The sequence below is a fragment of the Somniosus microcephalus genome, chromosome 6, assembly GCF_052327205.1.
Source record: "Somniosus microcephalus isolate GS21.2 chromosome 6, FLI_Smic_1.0, whole genome shotgun sequence".
Lineage (NCBI taxonomy): Eukaryota > Metazoa > Chordata > Chondrichthyes > Squaliformes > Somniosidae > Somniosus > Somniosus microcephalus.
Window position 1 is genome coordinate 22,343,241 of NC_140992.1, and position 13,637 is coordinate 22,356,877.

A 13,637-nucleotide genomic window follows, 5' to 3' on the forward strand; every position below is an offset into this window, starting at 1 on the left:
CTATCTAACTTACGGTGAGAGAGCGCTGCAAGTCCTGCAGAAATCCGGGGCTGATATTTTGGACCAGAGCTATGACCCTATGTGCTGAACTTGGTTTGTGCAATCTGAGTATATAGCAACATAGTGCACAGAAGGAGGCCAGTCAACCCATTGCGCCTGTGCCAGCTCTCTGAAAGAGCTACCAATTAATCTCACTCCCCTGCTTTTTCCCCATGGCCCTGAACATTTTTTTTTCATTTTCAATTAGAGATCTAATTCCCTTTCGAAAGTTACTATTCAATCTGCTTCCATCAACCCTAACTGCGTTAAGTACCATTCAGTCAGCTATGGGAGGAATGTTTTTCTTTAGCTTCTAGCAGTTCCTGCTCAGTTCTATTTCAAATTATTTGACCCTACAGGAATAATTTGAATAACTATCCAGGTGAAGTTTTTATTGAGTGTGCTTTTTTCTACAGAGAGGCTCTGTGTGTGTGTGTGTGTGTGTGTGTGTGTGTGTGTGTACATCTATGAGAAAAAGATGACAGTGTACTGCTAACAAACCTGTTGTCGCTTTTGTTTTGTATTTTATAACGCAGACGTATTTCCATATGCTAATATGAATTCCATTTTCAAAAACAAGTTGGCTTTTGAAGCTATCTGAAGCACACCAGTGTTTTGTTGACATGGAAAAGTAAATATCAGGATTGCTAACATCTGTGAGACAGACAGAGGGGGTGAAATTCAACTTAAGCGGGGGTGCTAGTGAATCGGTCATCCGTTATGCACTCCACCCCATTTTCTTTCATTAACTATGCTACCATCGTTTTGCACCCCTGCTGAAGTTAAATTTCCCCCCCCCCCCAGAGAAATAGAAAGGGAGAAAGATAGACAGAGTGTCTTTCTGCCTTCTAATTTGATTTCTGTTTTTTTTAAGTTGAAATTTGAAAGCGAGGCAAACCTCTGAGGGAAAAGGATAGGAAGGGAGGTTGGAAGGGAGGTTGGGAGGATGGAAACAGGCAGTGGGTTAGGAAGCATCCAGCCTCTCATCACCCAGCTTCGTGGATGGAAGGCTGGTTGACTGACAGAGAAGCAAGGGGAACAGAGGATAGACGAATTGAGCAGAGAGTTTGATGGCAAAGAGTTAGGGACAGTGATGGGAGTGAAGGGGTGCTAAGAATGGAAGGGGTTAGTTGGAGAGTGAAGGGTTGGAGATGCAATGGGAGCAAGGGATGGGGAGGGTGAAGCGTGAGTAATTGGTGGAGGGAATGGAAAGGGAGCCTCAGAGGGTTATATTTTTCCTGCAACCCTCACCACAGCCTACGGTCGTTGGTAGCTCCTTTTCCCACACCACCCCATGCCACCAGTCACCTTGCACCTGAAAGGAAAGAAGCAAAGAAAAGGGTATAGATAGAAGCAGAAGAGGACAGAGAGAAGAAACAGAAAGAAGAGTTATGGAGAGAAAAGTTGAAGAGAAGAGAACAGAAGACAGGAATCGAAACAGGAACACAAAGACATCAGAGGCAGATAAAATAAAGGCCATATTCACTGACTTACCATGTGCAACATGATGGGAGATTGACTAGTTAATTTCAAAATACCTTAACTCTTTCCCCTCCATGCACACAAATATTTAGCTATAAATTCTAAACCTTAAATTCAGCCTACATACAGTTGCAGTATTTTCTGGGTAATCAGCAAATGTTTTCCTTTCACCCAGTGGGTTAATACGGATGGTTGAGAACGTAAGTGGCGATAGAGTTGATCGCCAACATGGTTTCTTCACACGTTGGCCTGATCTGGGACTCAGGCAACAGGAAGCCGTATCTGCCAGTGTCACGGAGTTCAAAGGTAAATGAATACTTAATACCCAGATCATAGGCCCAGTCATCTGAACCACCAGCTGAAGGATCTAGAAATTAAAAAAAAGGCTAAAACTTACGACTTTTTACAGAATATGACTTCTGGAATATACAATATGTAGTGTGACATATGGAAAGGTCTTCTAGGCCTGGACTTTCCAATTCTGTTCTTGCCAGCCCCTGATCTCCTGTTCATTAAAGTGAATGGTTGTAAAGCAAAGTATGAGCCTGTCCTCACTTGCCACCTTCACGTATAACTACTGGACGTCACGGGACATTGATCAGGAGCAAAAACCATGGTGGACTTTCACCTCCCTAAAGCAGGGTCGACGAGTTCAAATGTAGCTTCCCTACCATTGCTGTGTCTGGCATCACCTATCTCAGCACGGTCTGGTGATCAAACCTAGCACGTTTCCTGATCAGTGTGGCTAAGCTACTCATTGGCGTAATCACGTGAACCATCAGGTGAGCTCAATGCCTGTTTATAACTAATGTTAGATGACATGGGAAAATCTTAGGTGAGAAAATGAGAAGTTGACCTGCTCCTGGTTCTCTACCAGTGCTAATGGCTACAAGGAGATGAACGAGATCAGAATGAGGTGACTCTCCATTCTTTGACATAGACAATGGGGAGAATTATAGAATTATAACTATATAAACCCATATCCCACTACCCTGTGACTGCATCAGAGCTACGCATCGGTACATCACAGCGCCATCCCAGATTGACTGAGTTAGTTTCTAAATATAGTGCAGTTTTACACACACACATTAAACAGAATGATTAACAAGGCTTACATATTGTGATTGCTCCAGGCCCATACAAATATTGAGTTCCATGAAGACTGCTCAAGGCCTTAACCGCATCCCTGGCCATGGCATTCTGGTAAAAAAAAATCACAGAACAAAAAGCACAATTACTAGTAAAATATGATATGGAAAGTCTTACTTTGTTGCATTTTGCTTCTTCATCACCCATGTTAAGAAAGGTTCTTACATTGAATTACATAGAATGTACAGCACAGAAACAGGCCATTTGACCCGACTGGTCCATGCTGGTGTTTATGCTCCATGAGCCTCCTCCCACCCCTCTTCATCTAGCCCTATCAGCATAACCTTCTATTTCTTTCTTTCTTGTGTGTTTATGCATCTATACTATTCGCCTCAACTACTCCCTGTGGTAGCGAGTTCCACATTCTAACCACTCTCTGGGGAAAGAGGTTTCTCCTGAACTCCCTATTGGATTTATTAATGACTATTTTCTATTTATGGCCCCTAGTTTTGGTATTTGGTATTGAATCCTGAGAATCATATATGTGTGTGTTGGTATGGGGGTGGTGGGTGCTGGTGGGGGCGTGAGACAGGGGACCTAACTCTCCTAACGACTGTGCTGGGAAGAGATGTTAAAAACAGCCCAAAATACCCTGAGGCAGGAAGGTTTTGTGGGCTGTTAAACATTCCCTGGTAGTTACACATGGTTTCACTTTGGGAGTGACAGCGTGTAATCAAGATCTAACCAACAATGTTATTCTCATTCTCTATCTAATAAAGCTGCTCCAAAGTTAAGCAGTGTTGTGGCTAGGAACAAAGTTGAGGATTATCTATTTGAAAATAAATCAGTAATTGACAGCCAATCCAGTTTTAGAAAGGGCAGGTCCTGCCTGGCCAACCCCTCTTCTTTTTTGAGTATCATAGAATCATAGAATGATTACAGCCATTCGGCCCGTCGAGCCCGTGCCAGCTCTCTGCAAGAGCACCTCTGCTAGTCCCACTCCCCAGCCCTTTCCCCATAGCCCTGCAATTTGTTTTCTTTCAGGTACTTATCCAACTCCTTTTTGAAAGCCGTGATTGAGTCTGCCTTCACCACCCTTTCAGGCAGTGCATTCCAGATCCTAACCACTCGCTGCGTAAAAAAGTTCTCTCTTATGTCGCCTTTGGTTCTTTTGCCAATCACCTTAAATCTGTGTCCTCTGGTTCTCGACCCCACTGCCAATGGGAATAGTTTCTCTCGATCTACGCTGTCCAGGCCCCTCATGATTTTGAACATCTCTATCAAATCTCCTCTCAACCTTCTCTGCTCTAAGATGAACAACCCCAACTTCTCCAGTCTATCCACGTAACTGAAGTTCCTCATCCCTGGAATCATTCTTGTAAATCTTTTCTGCACCTTCTCTAAGGCCTTCACATCCTTCCTAAAGTGACACCCAGAGAAAGTGAACGCTTGAAAGCCCTATGAGATAGTTCATCCAGATTACCAGAAAGCCTTCGCTGAAGTCCCACATGAAAGGTGCTACACAAGGTTAGAGATAAAGCTTGGAGAGAGATAAGGAATTGGCTGAGCAGAGACAACAGATGTTAGATAAGGGAGCGATGCTGGGCTAGGGAGATGTACAGGCTGGAATGCCTCATGCGCCAGGGCCCCTATTATTGACGATCTAGATGAACCTAGACTCAGAATGCAATACAAGTTGCTCAAATTCACAGATAATACCGTGGGGGGTGGGGGCAGCTGATAGGCAGTTGAATCTGCTGAAGCCACAAAAGGAATTACAGAAGGACCTAGGTAATATTTGTAAGTGGGCAGAATTGTGACAGATGAAATTCATAACAAGGTCTTACACAGTGGAAGAAAACAGGGGGGACGTGCTTTCATAATGAACAGCATTAAAGTAACTAAAGAATCAACCGGAAGAGCTCCAGGAGTGATGGTAAACTCAACATTGACCAGGTCAAGTTATTGTAGAGCAGCAATTAAGAAAGCAAAGGGAATGCTGAGCTATATCAACCCATCAGTCGATATTTAAATCAGAGACTGCCATGGTGAAAATCTAAGCTAACACTCCAGTGCAGTACTGAGGGAGTCCTGCACAGTACTGAGGGAGTGCTGCACTGTCGGAGGTGCCATCTTTTGGATGAGTCGTTAAACCGAGGACCCGTCTGCCCTCTCAGGTGGATGTAAAAGATCCCATGGCACTATTTCAAAGAAGAGCAGGGGAGTTCTCCCCGGTGTCCTGGCCAATATTTGTCCCTCAATCAACATCACTAAAACAGATTATCTGGTCATTGTCACATTGCTGTTTGTGGGGCCTTACTGTGCCCCAGTTGGTGGCCACATTTCCTACGTCGCAACAGTGACTACACAGCAAAAGGACTTCATTGGCTGTAAAGCGCTTTGAGACGTCCTGAGGTCGTGAAAGGCGCTATAGAAATGCAAATCAATCTTTTTTTTGTACTCTGAGCATTCTACACCTTGAATATTACATTTGATTCTGGTCAGCAAGGCACACGGGGAACATCCAAGTTCTGGAAATGGTGCAGAGAAAGGTCACAAAGTTGATCTCAGAACTGAGTTAGAAAAACTTGGACACTTCAGCCTTGAAAGGAAGTGAATTAGATGGACCTTATAGCAGTACATAGCATACTAATTAGGATAGAAAGGGTCAGTCCTGAGCACTATTTCAACTTAAACCATGACTGCACGACAAGAGGAATCAGGTACAACTTGGCAAGTGCAGGAATGATGTCAGGAAGAACCTCTTCACACAAAGTCGCAACCTTTTACCCTGAACGTCATTTCACAGATAGTCACTTGTTAAATGATTGGGAGATAAAGACAATGCAAGGAGTAGAGTTCATTTACTAGTAATAGATGGAATAGTGAATGGGAAACTCTGGAGCCTTTCGAGAGGCAATTAGATACGAAGATGTGGGCTTTTATGAAAAGATAAATGATGTGGTCAAATGGCTTTCTTACTGTACTTAACTTTCTGATCTTTGTAAAGGTCAGTGTCAGTGCCGAGAACGACAGTGTTTTCTCAAAAGTACACCGTAATTTTCAGCCCTGAAGTGAATAGATTTTACACCTTACACTGTCTCCATCTCTCACTCATTTAATTAGCGAGCCTGTGTGAAACGAAGATTAGAGTAAAAGTATGCAGGTTGTAACAGATTATAAAGGGAAAGTAATACAATTCATCAGCCTAGAAATAAATGTTGGGGATACAAAAAAATGCCTGAGGTTAGACAGCAGTAATAGCAGTAGTGTGTAGCAGTGCACACCCAACACCTAGTTATTGTGCTCTGCCAAATACTTTGGGAAGAAATGGCTTGTTGCTGCTATATCACGGAAGACGTGAATTTAGCTTATTGATGTAATTGTGGCCAGTTTAATGGGTTTTTCCCATTTCCAAAGGCTCCCACGTCATTCCTATTGCACATCTTAATATAGTGCTGCAGCACAGGCTGAAAGCTGATAGGTGATCTGCTACACTGGGAGTTATTGGCGATGTTCCCAGTAGCTGATTGAAATGAGCCGGTGGCATAAAAGTTGAGAGCCACTGTTATCTTCACTGCCACCGACAGAGACGTCCTGCTCCTCAGTTGAGACTGCAGATCTGGCTGCAGCAGGTGGCAGAGCTCAGTGACCACCTCCTTGCTGAAGCGCAGCCTTCGCAAACACTGCTCCTCAGACAAATGAATGTAGGAGAACTGTTGGCGAAATACCCTGGGAGGGTAAGAAATACCCTGGGAGGGTAAGGTCTCCTGTACAGAGGCCTGTTGGCCCTCCTCCGTCTGGCCATGATTGCCACTCTCTCTCTGCATCTCTGTGCCCTCCGAATGTGATGGAGAAGGACGACGTTCCCATCCATTGCAGCCTCCATAGTATCTAGGCAATCAAAGTTATGAAGGTCAAAAACCAAAGTACCTGCAAAGTTATGGTCAGAAGCCAAAACTACCTCAGACAGCATTGACTCAATGCAGAAGTCTCTCTTTCTCTCTTTGTCTCTCTCAAAATCTCTCTCTCTCTCTCAGAACGAGTGGTGCAAAAATGGCTACCACACAAAAGCCAGGAAGAGGCCCCCTTTAAATAGCATCCCCCCAGCCCCACAGCGACTGGGAAGCGTTCCAGTCAACCTGTCGTTGGTTGCACCAGGCAGAAAGGAGGGGGGGGGCGCCACTCAATTTCCATTCCAGGGCGTCACAAGGGCGTTGCACTCTCGAATGACGTCAAGATCTGCGTGCGCAGGATATCGGACGGTATTGTTTAGCGCCGCCGCAAAATGTCCGGTCAATTTCGCGAGAGGCGCAGATATCGCCGTGCCCGGGCGCCAGTTGCTTTGCGCCCCACTTAGCGCCCTCTTAAGGCGCTAACGGGAGGCGCAACCAACTGAATTTTTCCCCCTTTGTCTACAAAGCGTGCTGGTTATCCAGTAGCTCTAGCACTGGCTAAGGAGGACCAGCAATAGCAGGATGGCGGCCCATGGTGTCAGGAGGTTCGTTCGGCATATTGCTAGATTCTGATGGTATGCAACACACTGGATCTTCCACCCCACATACCTGGGAACGACTGATGAACACTGCCTTAGGAAACTGTGAGAGAGCTGCGTCATCTGCTCGAGAAGATCTCCAGAGACAATCAAATATTTATACAGCACTGCTAATAGCTGTCAACAACAACAACTTGTATTTATATGGCACCTTTAACATAATAAACTGTCCCAAGGCGCTTCACAGGAGTGTTAACAAACAAAATTTGACATCGAACCACATAGGGTGCTATTAGGACAGGTGACCAAAAGCTTAGTCAAAGAGGTAGGTTTTAAGGGGTGTCGTAAATGAGGAGAGAGTGGTAGAGAGGCGGAGAGGCTTAGGGAGGGAATTACAAAGCTTAGGGCCCAGGCAGCTGAAAGCACGGCCACCAACGGTGGAGCGATTAAAATCAGGGATGCGCAAGAGGACAGAATTGGAGGAGCGCAGAGATCTCGGAGGGGTTTAGGGCTGGAGGAGGTTACAGAGATAGGGAGTGGTGAGGGCATGGAGGGATTTGAAAAGAAGGATGAGAATTTTAAAATCGGGGTGTTGCTGGACCGGCAGCCAATGTAGGTCAATGAGCCCTGGGGCGATGGGTGAATGGGACTTGGTGCGGATCAGGATACGGGCAGCAGTGCTTCGAATGTCAAAGTGCACATAACCCTCACTTTATTATCCCTCAGCCTTGTTTCAGCCTGGCACTGGTGACACCTGCAGTTTGAGCCAGTTTGCTGTCCACCAATGTATCAAGGAGGTCACAGATGCATCACATAGCATGGCCAACAACTTCATTGCGCCAGAAATTCGGGTCAGAGGCTTCCCGCGGGTGCAAGCCCCCGACCTGCACTTACCTAGCGCGCCGGCCGTTGTGCTGTGGGCCCGCGTGGGATTCGGATCCTGGGCCTCCTCCAACTGCCGGCGCGCAGTGCTTGCGTATCCCAGGGGCGCAGTTAGTTCGAAGCGTCTCCTGGGATCATGTGGGCCATGGAGAGCCAATTGTAGCAGGGCATCTCTATTGATAGATTTGACAGGAAGACCTGTCAAATCTATGAATTAGAGATCGGCCCCAAAACATAACTAAAACTTCAAATAAAGTTTTTTAAAAATCACATTTTTAAAATAACTATAAATTACATAAAATAACTATTTTAAACAATAATTTAAATTTTTGAAAAAATTAATTACTGTGTTTAACAGGGCTAAAAATAAACCTACCTTTCTTAAAGTATTTAAAAATAATAAACCTGTGGAAAAAATGTTTTAATTTTACTTAATTCACCACTTACCTGTGACTGCTTTTTACAAGCGTAGCTCCTGGAGACTTACCCTCCCGGGGAAACCTGTAAAAAAAACGGAAGTTCCAGGCATACGCGCTGCCTCTCCGGCGCACGCGTTCGACCTGTGAACCCCTTCCTTGAAGGGAATGGAAGTTCCGGTTTCCCGCGCATGCGCAGTGCATGCACGAATCCGGCACTTTCGTTGGCCCTTCGCGTGATTACCCAGCGCGCACTCACCCGTGGGGACCCGAAGTTCTGGCCCAAATTACTTTTACTCCTAATCAGGAAAAGAAAATGATCCCTGCTGGCTGGGAAGGGGGAGAAAAATGTACTAAGGCACTGGCAGGGGCCCGGAGCCAGCTATAGACTTCCCTGCCTTGTTTTGTTTCTGTTTCTGCTTTTTGTTTGGTATAGCGGAGGAAACTCCACCCCTATGATTCTTATGTGTGTTAATGCATACACCTGGTGTTGATGCTATATTTTAACTTGTTAAGCTACCGTTAATGTGCAATGTATAAACTTACCCACATTGCACTAATTTCTCCCAACTAAATCTTGTGTGAAAACACCAGAGGGAGCCAGAGAGCCTCAATGCTGAGTAGGACAGGGCAGGAGATATTGACCCGTATTTTCCGATGCCTACGGGTGTGTACACACCCGTAGGGACATCGGAAATGCCGGTTTCAGGCATGCCAAGCGCATGCGCTGAAAACCGTCATTTCCGATCTGTCAAGAATACGCCTGCCCTGGAGAAGGGCCTCTGCGGGGGGAGAGTTCCGCTTTCTGCAGAACCCCCGCCCGCTGAAAGTTCTTAGAAATCTTACGCCTGGTAAAAGTAAGCGTAAGGCCTGCTTTTACCAGCATAAGAGTTGAAAAAAGTTTTTTAAAAACATTGTTTTTTACTCATTTATAATTTTTAAATACTTTTAAAAAAGGTACATTTATTTTTAGCCCTGTAAAAAACCTTTAATTTTTTTTCAAAAAGTTAAATTTGTTTAAAATATTTAATTTAATGTAACTTTAACTCATTTTAAAAACGTGATGGTTTAAAAAAAAATTATTTAATGTTTTAGTGTCTTTTTGGGGTGATCTCCATTCATACTTTTGACGGGTCTATCTGTCAAAAGTATGAAGGGAGATTCCCTTCTCCTATTGGCTGGCCTGGCCTGGCCTACGTGATCCCATGCGAACTGCCTGCGCCCCTGGGATACGTGGGCCCTGCGCATTTCAACTGTGGAGAGGTCCAGGAGCGGAAGTGTCCAGATCTCGGGAGCCCTCAGGTTAACAGCGTAGATTATTTTCCGATCGGAGGCATCTGCACGCAGGAAGCCTCCTTTCGGAAATTACGGGCCATTGACTATAAGATGAATTTGGCTATGGGATGTTTATGCATGAGGAAATCAGATATAGTAGATGAGGGAAAGATACAAAGGAATTGCCTGTTGATCCAAAAACTAAAGGAAAGGGTAATGGCCTTCGGGAGGAGGGTGGAAGAATTTATGGAAGCAAATAAACAGGAGAGGATCATCAAGTGTAAACAGATAGTACTACACCATAGGTCAGTGAACAGATTAACAGTGGACCTTGGCAAAGAGTCGTCAGAGATTGGGGATGGTGACCAAAACAACTGGGTACAAGGTTGCCAAGAAAAGGAGATGAGCGCTGAGGGAAACTGGATGGATTAAAGCAGGAAACATGGGCTGACCGCCCATGAAAGGAAGTGGCTGACTATTAGGAAAAGCCACACTGGGGACTGATGTTGGGGAAGTTTTTCTTTACGAAAATGTGGAATGGATTTCTGGGTAGAATAAGTGGAGAAGAAAACCCGAGAGTCATTTCAGAAATAGTTCAATGACTTGATGGGGAGAACTGTAGGGTCTTTCTGGATAGATGAGCTAAGATTGTCTGAGTGGCCTTCTCCATCTGTCGATAACTTGTTATCTTGTGACCTTGACTTGCCACATACCTGGACCTGCGTAAAGAGATGTACCTAGGAACATAGGAATAGGAGGAGGCCATCCAGCCCCTCGAGCCTGTTCCACCATTCCAATGAAATCATGGCTGATCTGTAGCTTAACTCCATCTACCCGCCTTGGTTCCTTAACCCTTAATAACCCTTGCCTGACAAAAATCTATCAATCTCAATTTTGTAATTTTCAATTGACCCCCCAGCCTCAACAACTTTTTGGGGGAGAGCGTTCCAGATTTCCACTACCCTTTGTATGAAGAAGTGCTTCCTGATACCACCCGTGAACGACCTGGCTCTAATTGAAGGTGATACCCCCTGGAGTGTGATCTTAGACCTGTGTTTCCTCTTGCAACCAGGCCTATATCCACAAACCAACATCCAGAAAGAAATATCTGTGGAAATGAATATAACCACTGGACTCAATTTCAACACCAGGCATCCCCAGGCATCAACATGAGATAACACTTAGTTCAGCCAGTATTCAGTTGACCATGCGTCATTGAGATATAGATGCCCCTTCCACCATGTGTCAGGATACCATTGTTAAACATTGTTAAAGGTGTTAAACCAAGTCTCCATCTACATGTTTCGGTGGAGGTAAAAGATCCCATAGCGCTATTCAATAAAGAGTAAGGAGGTCACCCAATGTTGTAGCCAACATTACTTCCCTATGTTTTGTGTACTGGTCCACCATGTTCCCTCACGTATGGCTAATAAGTCATGCCCGATTGGAAAGATCTCCCGAGGACCTACTTGTGGTTCCATTAGATGACTGCCACTGCATTTTTCAGACACAAGGGGCTGGATTTTACCAACCTCTGTGGGTCCATGGCGGGCGATGTCGTTGGCGGGTCTCGGCCTCGCTACTGGCTCCAGCCCGCTGTCAAAAATGATTTTCCTTTGATTGGGCTTGCTAAACCCACCCAGTGCATTTGCCGGCCAATTGAAGGAAGCGGGTCTGATGACATCATTTGATGATGTGTCATCAGCCGGTTTCCTTAAAGAGACCATGCGCAAATTTAGTTTGACAATTGTGCCGTCACTGACAAGCACGGCACAGAGGTGCACGGCTGCACCCAGGCTCTCCTATGACGCCCTCCATATGCCTATGGAGGGAGCCACAGCTCGCAGGGAGGTTCTCTTCCCTTCCAATGGGCGCAAGAGGCCTCCCCAGGAGATCAACGCAGCCTGGTTGCACATTGCACAGGAGGCACAAGCAGGGATGTCATCAGGAGGGCCAGGCTGCAGTGGTGCAAACCTTTCAACGTCACAAAACGTTACTTAATCCTGCCATGGTGACTAGCATGCTTTTGAGTGCTTCTCTTGGCAGTGGACATGGAGTAAAAACAGAAAATGCTGGAGAAACTCAGCAGGTCAGGCAGGCAGCATCTGTGAAGAGAGAAACTCTGTTTCTCTCTTCACAGATGCTGCCTGACCTGCTGAGTTTCTCCAGCATTTTCTGTTTTTATTTCAGATTTCCAGCATCTGCAGCATTTTCGTTTTGTATTAGTGGAAATGGAGTGGTGATTTGAGACCACCTGCTTCTGTATGCCTGCAGATATTGGAGGCCGAGCGCTGAATGTGGTCGCTGATCTCTGTGCGTTGAGGCTGCTGCACCACTTGGAGGCCTCCAAACACTTAATTGATGGGTGTTTCAAAACACAACAGAAATAGTCTTTATTGTGTCTTGAATATGGATCTCAAAGCCTTTACATCACCGATGGGTGCAGTTCTGAGAGATTGCCAGCTGTGCTTGCTGCCTGTGTGCCTGAGGTCTCTCCTGAACATGGCACTGATCCTGTCTGTTGCTCGAAGGTATTATTACAAAATAGGATCAGATGAAGAAGCACCTTGATTTGACCTCACCTCACCCTTCCAGAATACTAACACTACCAACTGTCTATCTCAATACCATATTCCCGCTCTCTCCCCATACCCCTTGATGCCTTTTGTGTCTAGAAATCTATCTATCTCCTTATTAAATGTATTCAGTGACTTGGCCTCCACAGCCTTCTGCGGTCGAGAATTCCACAGGTTCACCACCCTCTGAGTGAAGAAATTTCTCCTCATCTCAGTCCTAAATGTCCTACCCTGTATCCTGAGACTTTGACCCCTCGTACTAGACACCCCCCAGCCAGGGGAAACATCCTCCCTGCATCCAGTCTGTCTAGCCCTGTCTGAATTTTATACGTTTCAATGAGATCCCCTCTCATTCTTTTAAACTCTAGTGAATACAGACCTAGTCGACCCAATCTCTCCTCATATGACAGTCCTGCCATCCCAGGATTCAGTCTGGTGAACCTTCGCTGCACTCCCTCTATGGCAAGTATACCCTTTCTTTGGTAAGGACACCAAAACTGCACACAGTACTCCAGGTGTGGTCTCACAAAGGCCCTGTACAACTGTAGTAAGTCATCCTTGCTCCTGTACTCAAATCCTCTTGCAATGAAGGCCAACATACCATTTGCCTTCCTAACTGCTTGCTGCACTTGCATGTTTGCTTTCAGTGACTGGTGTACAAGGACTCCCAGGTCCCTTTGTACATCAACATTTCCCAATCTATCACCGTTTAAATAATACTCTACCTTTCTGTTTTTCCTACCGAAGTGGATAACTTCACATTTATCCGCATTATACTGCATCTGCCATGTATTTGCCCACTCACTCAACTTGTCTAAATCGCCTTGAAGCCTCTTTGCATCCTCCTCACAACTCACAATCCCACCTAGCTTTGTGCCATCAGCAAACTTGGAAATATTACACTTGGCTCCCTCATCCAAGTAATTGATATATATTGTGAATAGCTGGGGCCCAAGCACTGATCCCTGTGGTACCCCACTAGTCACCGCCTGCCACCCCGAAAAGGACCCATTTATTCCTACTCTCTGTTTCCTGTCTGTTAACCAATTTTCAATCCATGCCAGTATATTACCCCCAATCCCATGTGCTTTAATTTTGCACACTAACCTCTTATGTGGGACTTTGTCAAAGGCCTTCTGAAAATCCAAATACACTACATCCACTGGTTCTCCCTTATCTATTCTACCAGTTACATCCTCAAAAAACTCCAGTAGATTTGTCAAACATGATTTCCCTTTCATAAATCCATGTTGACTTTGTCTAATCCCGTTGATATTTTCTAAGTGTCCTGTTATCACATCCTTTATAATAGACTCCAGCATTTTCCCTACTACAGATGTTATGCTAACCGGACTGTAGTTCCCCGTTTTCTCTCTCCCTCCT

General features: G+C 45.3%; 1 protein-coding gene across 1 annotated transcript in view; it reads right to left on the bottom strand.

The window, feature by feature from the left end:
• Nucleotides 1-1,562: 1,562 nt before the first annotated feature.
• Nucleotides 1,563-13,637, bottom strand: part of LOC147115537 (carboxypeptidase B-like) — a 28,193-nt gene continuing 16,118 nt past the window's right edge. Inside the window, exons 10-11 of the mRNA XM_085989847.1 lie at nt 2,637-2,721; nt 1,563-1,888 (exon numbers count right to left, since the gene is read on the bottom strand). Of these exons, the coding sequence (XP_085845973.1) occupies nt 1,701-1,888; nt 2,637-2,721 (273 nt within the window). The 3' untranslated portion in view covers nt 1,563-1,700. The remainder of the gene's footprint in view (nt 1,889-2,636; nt 2,722-13,637) is intronic.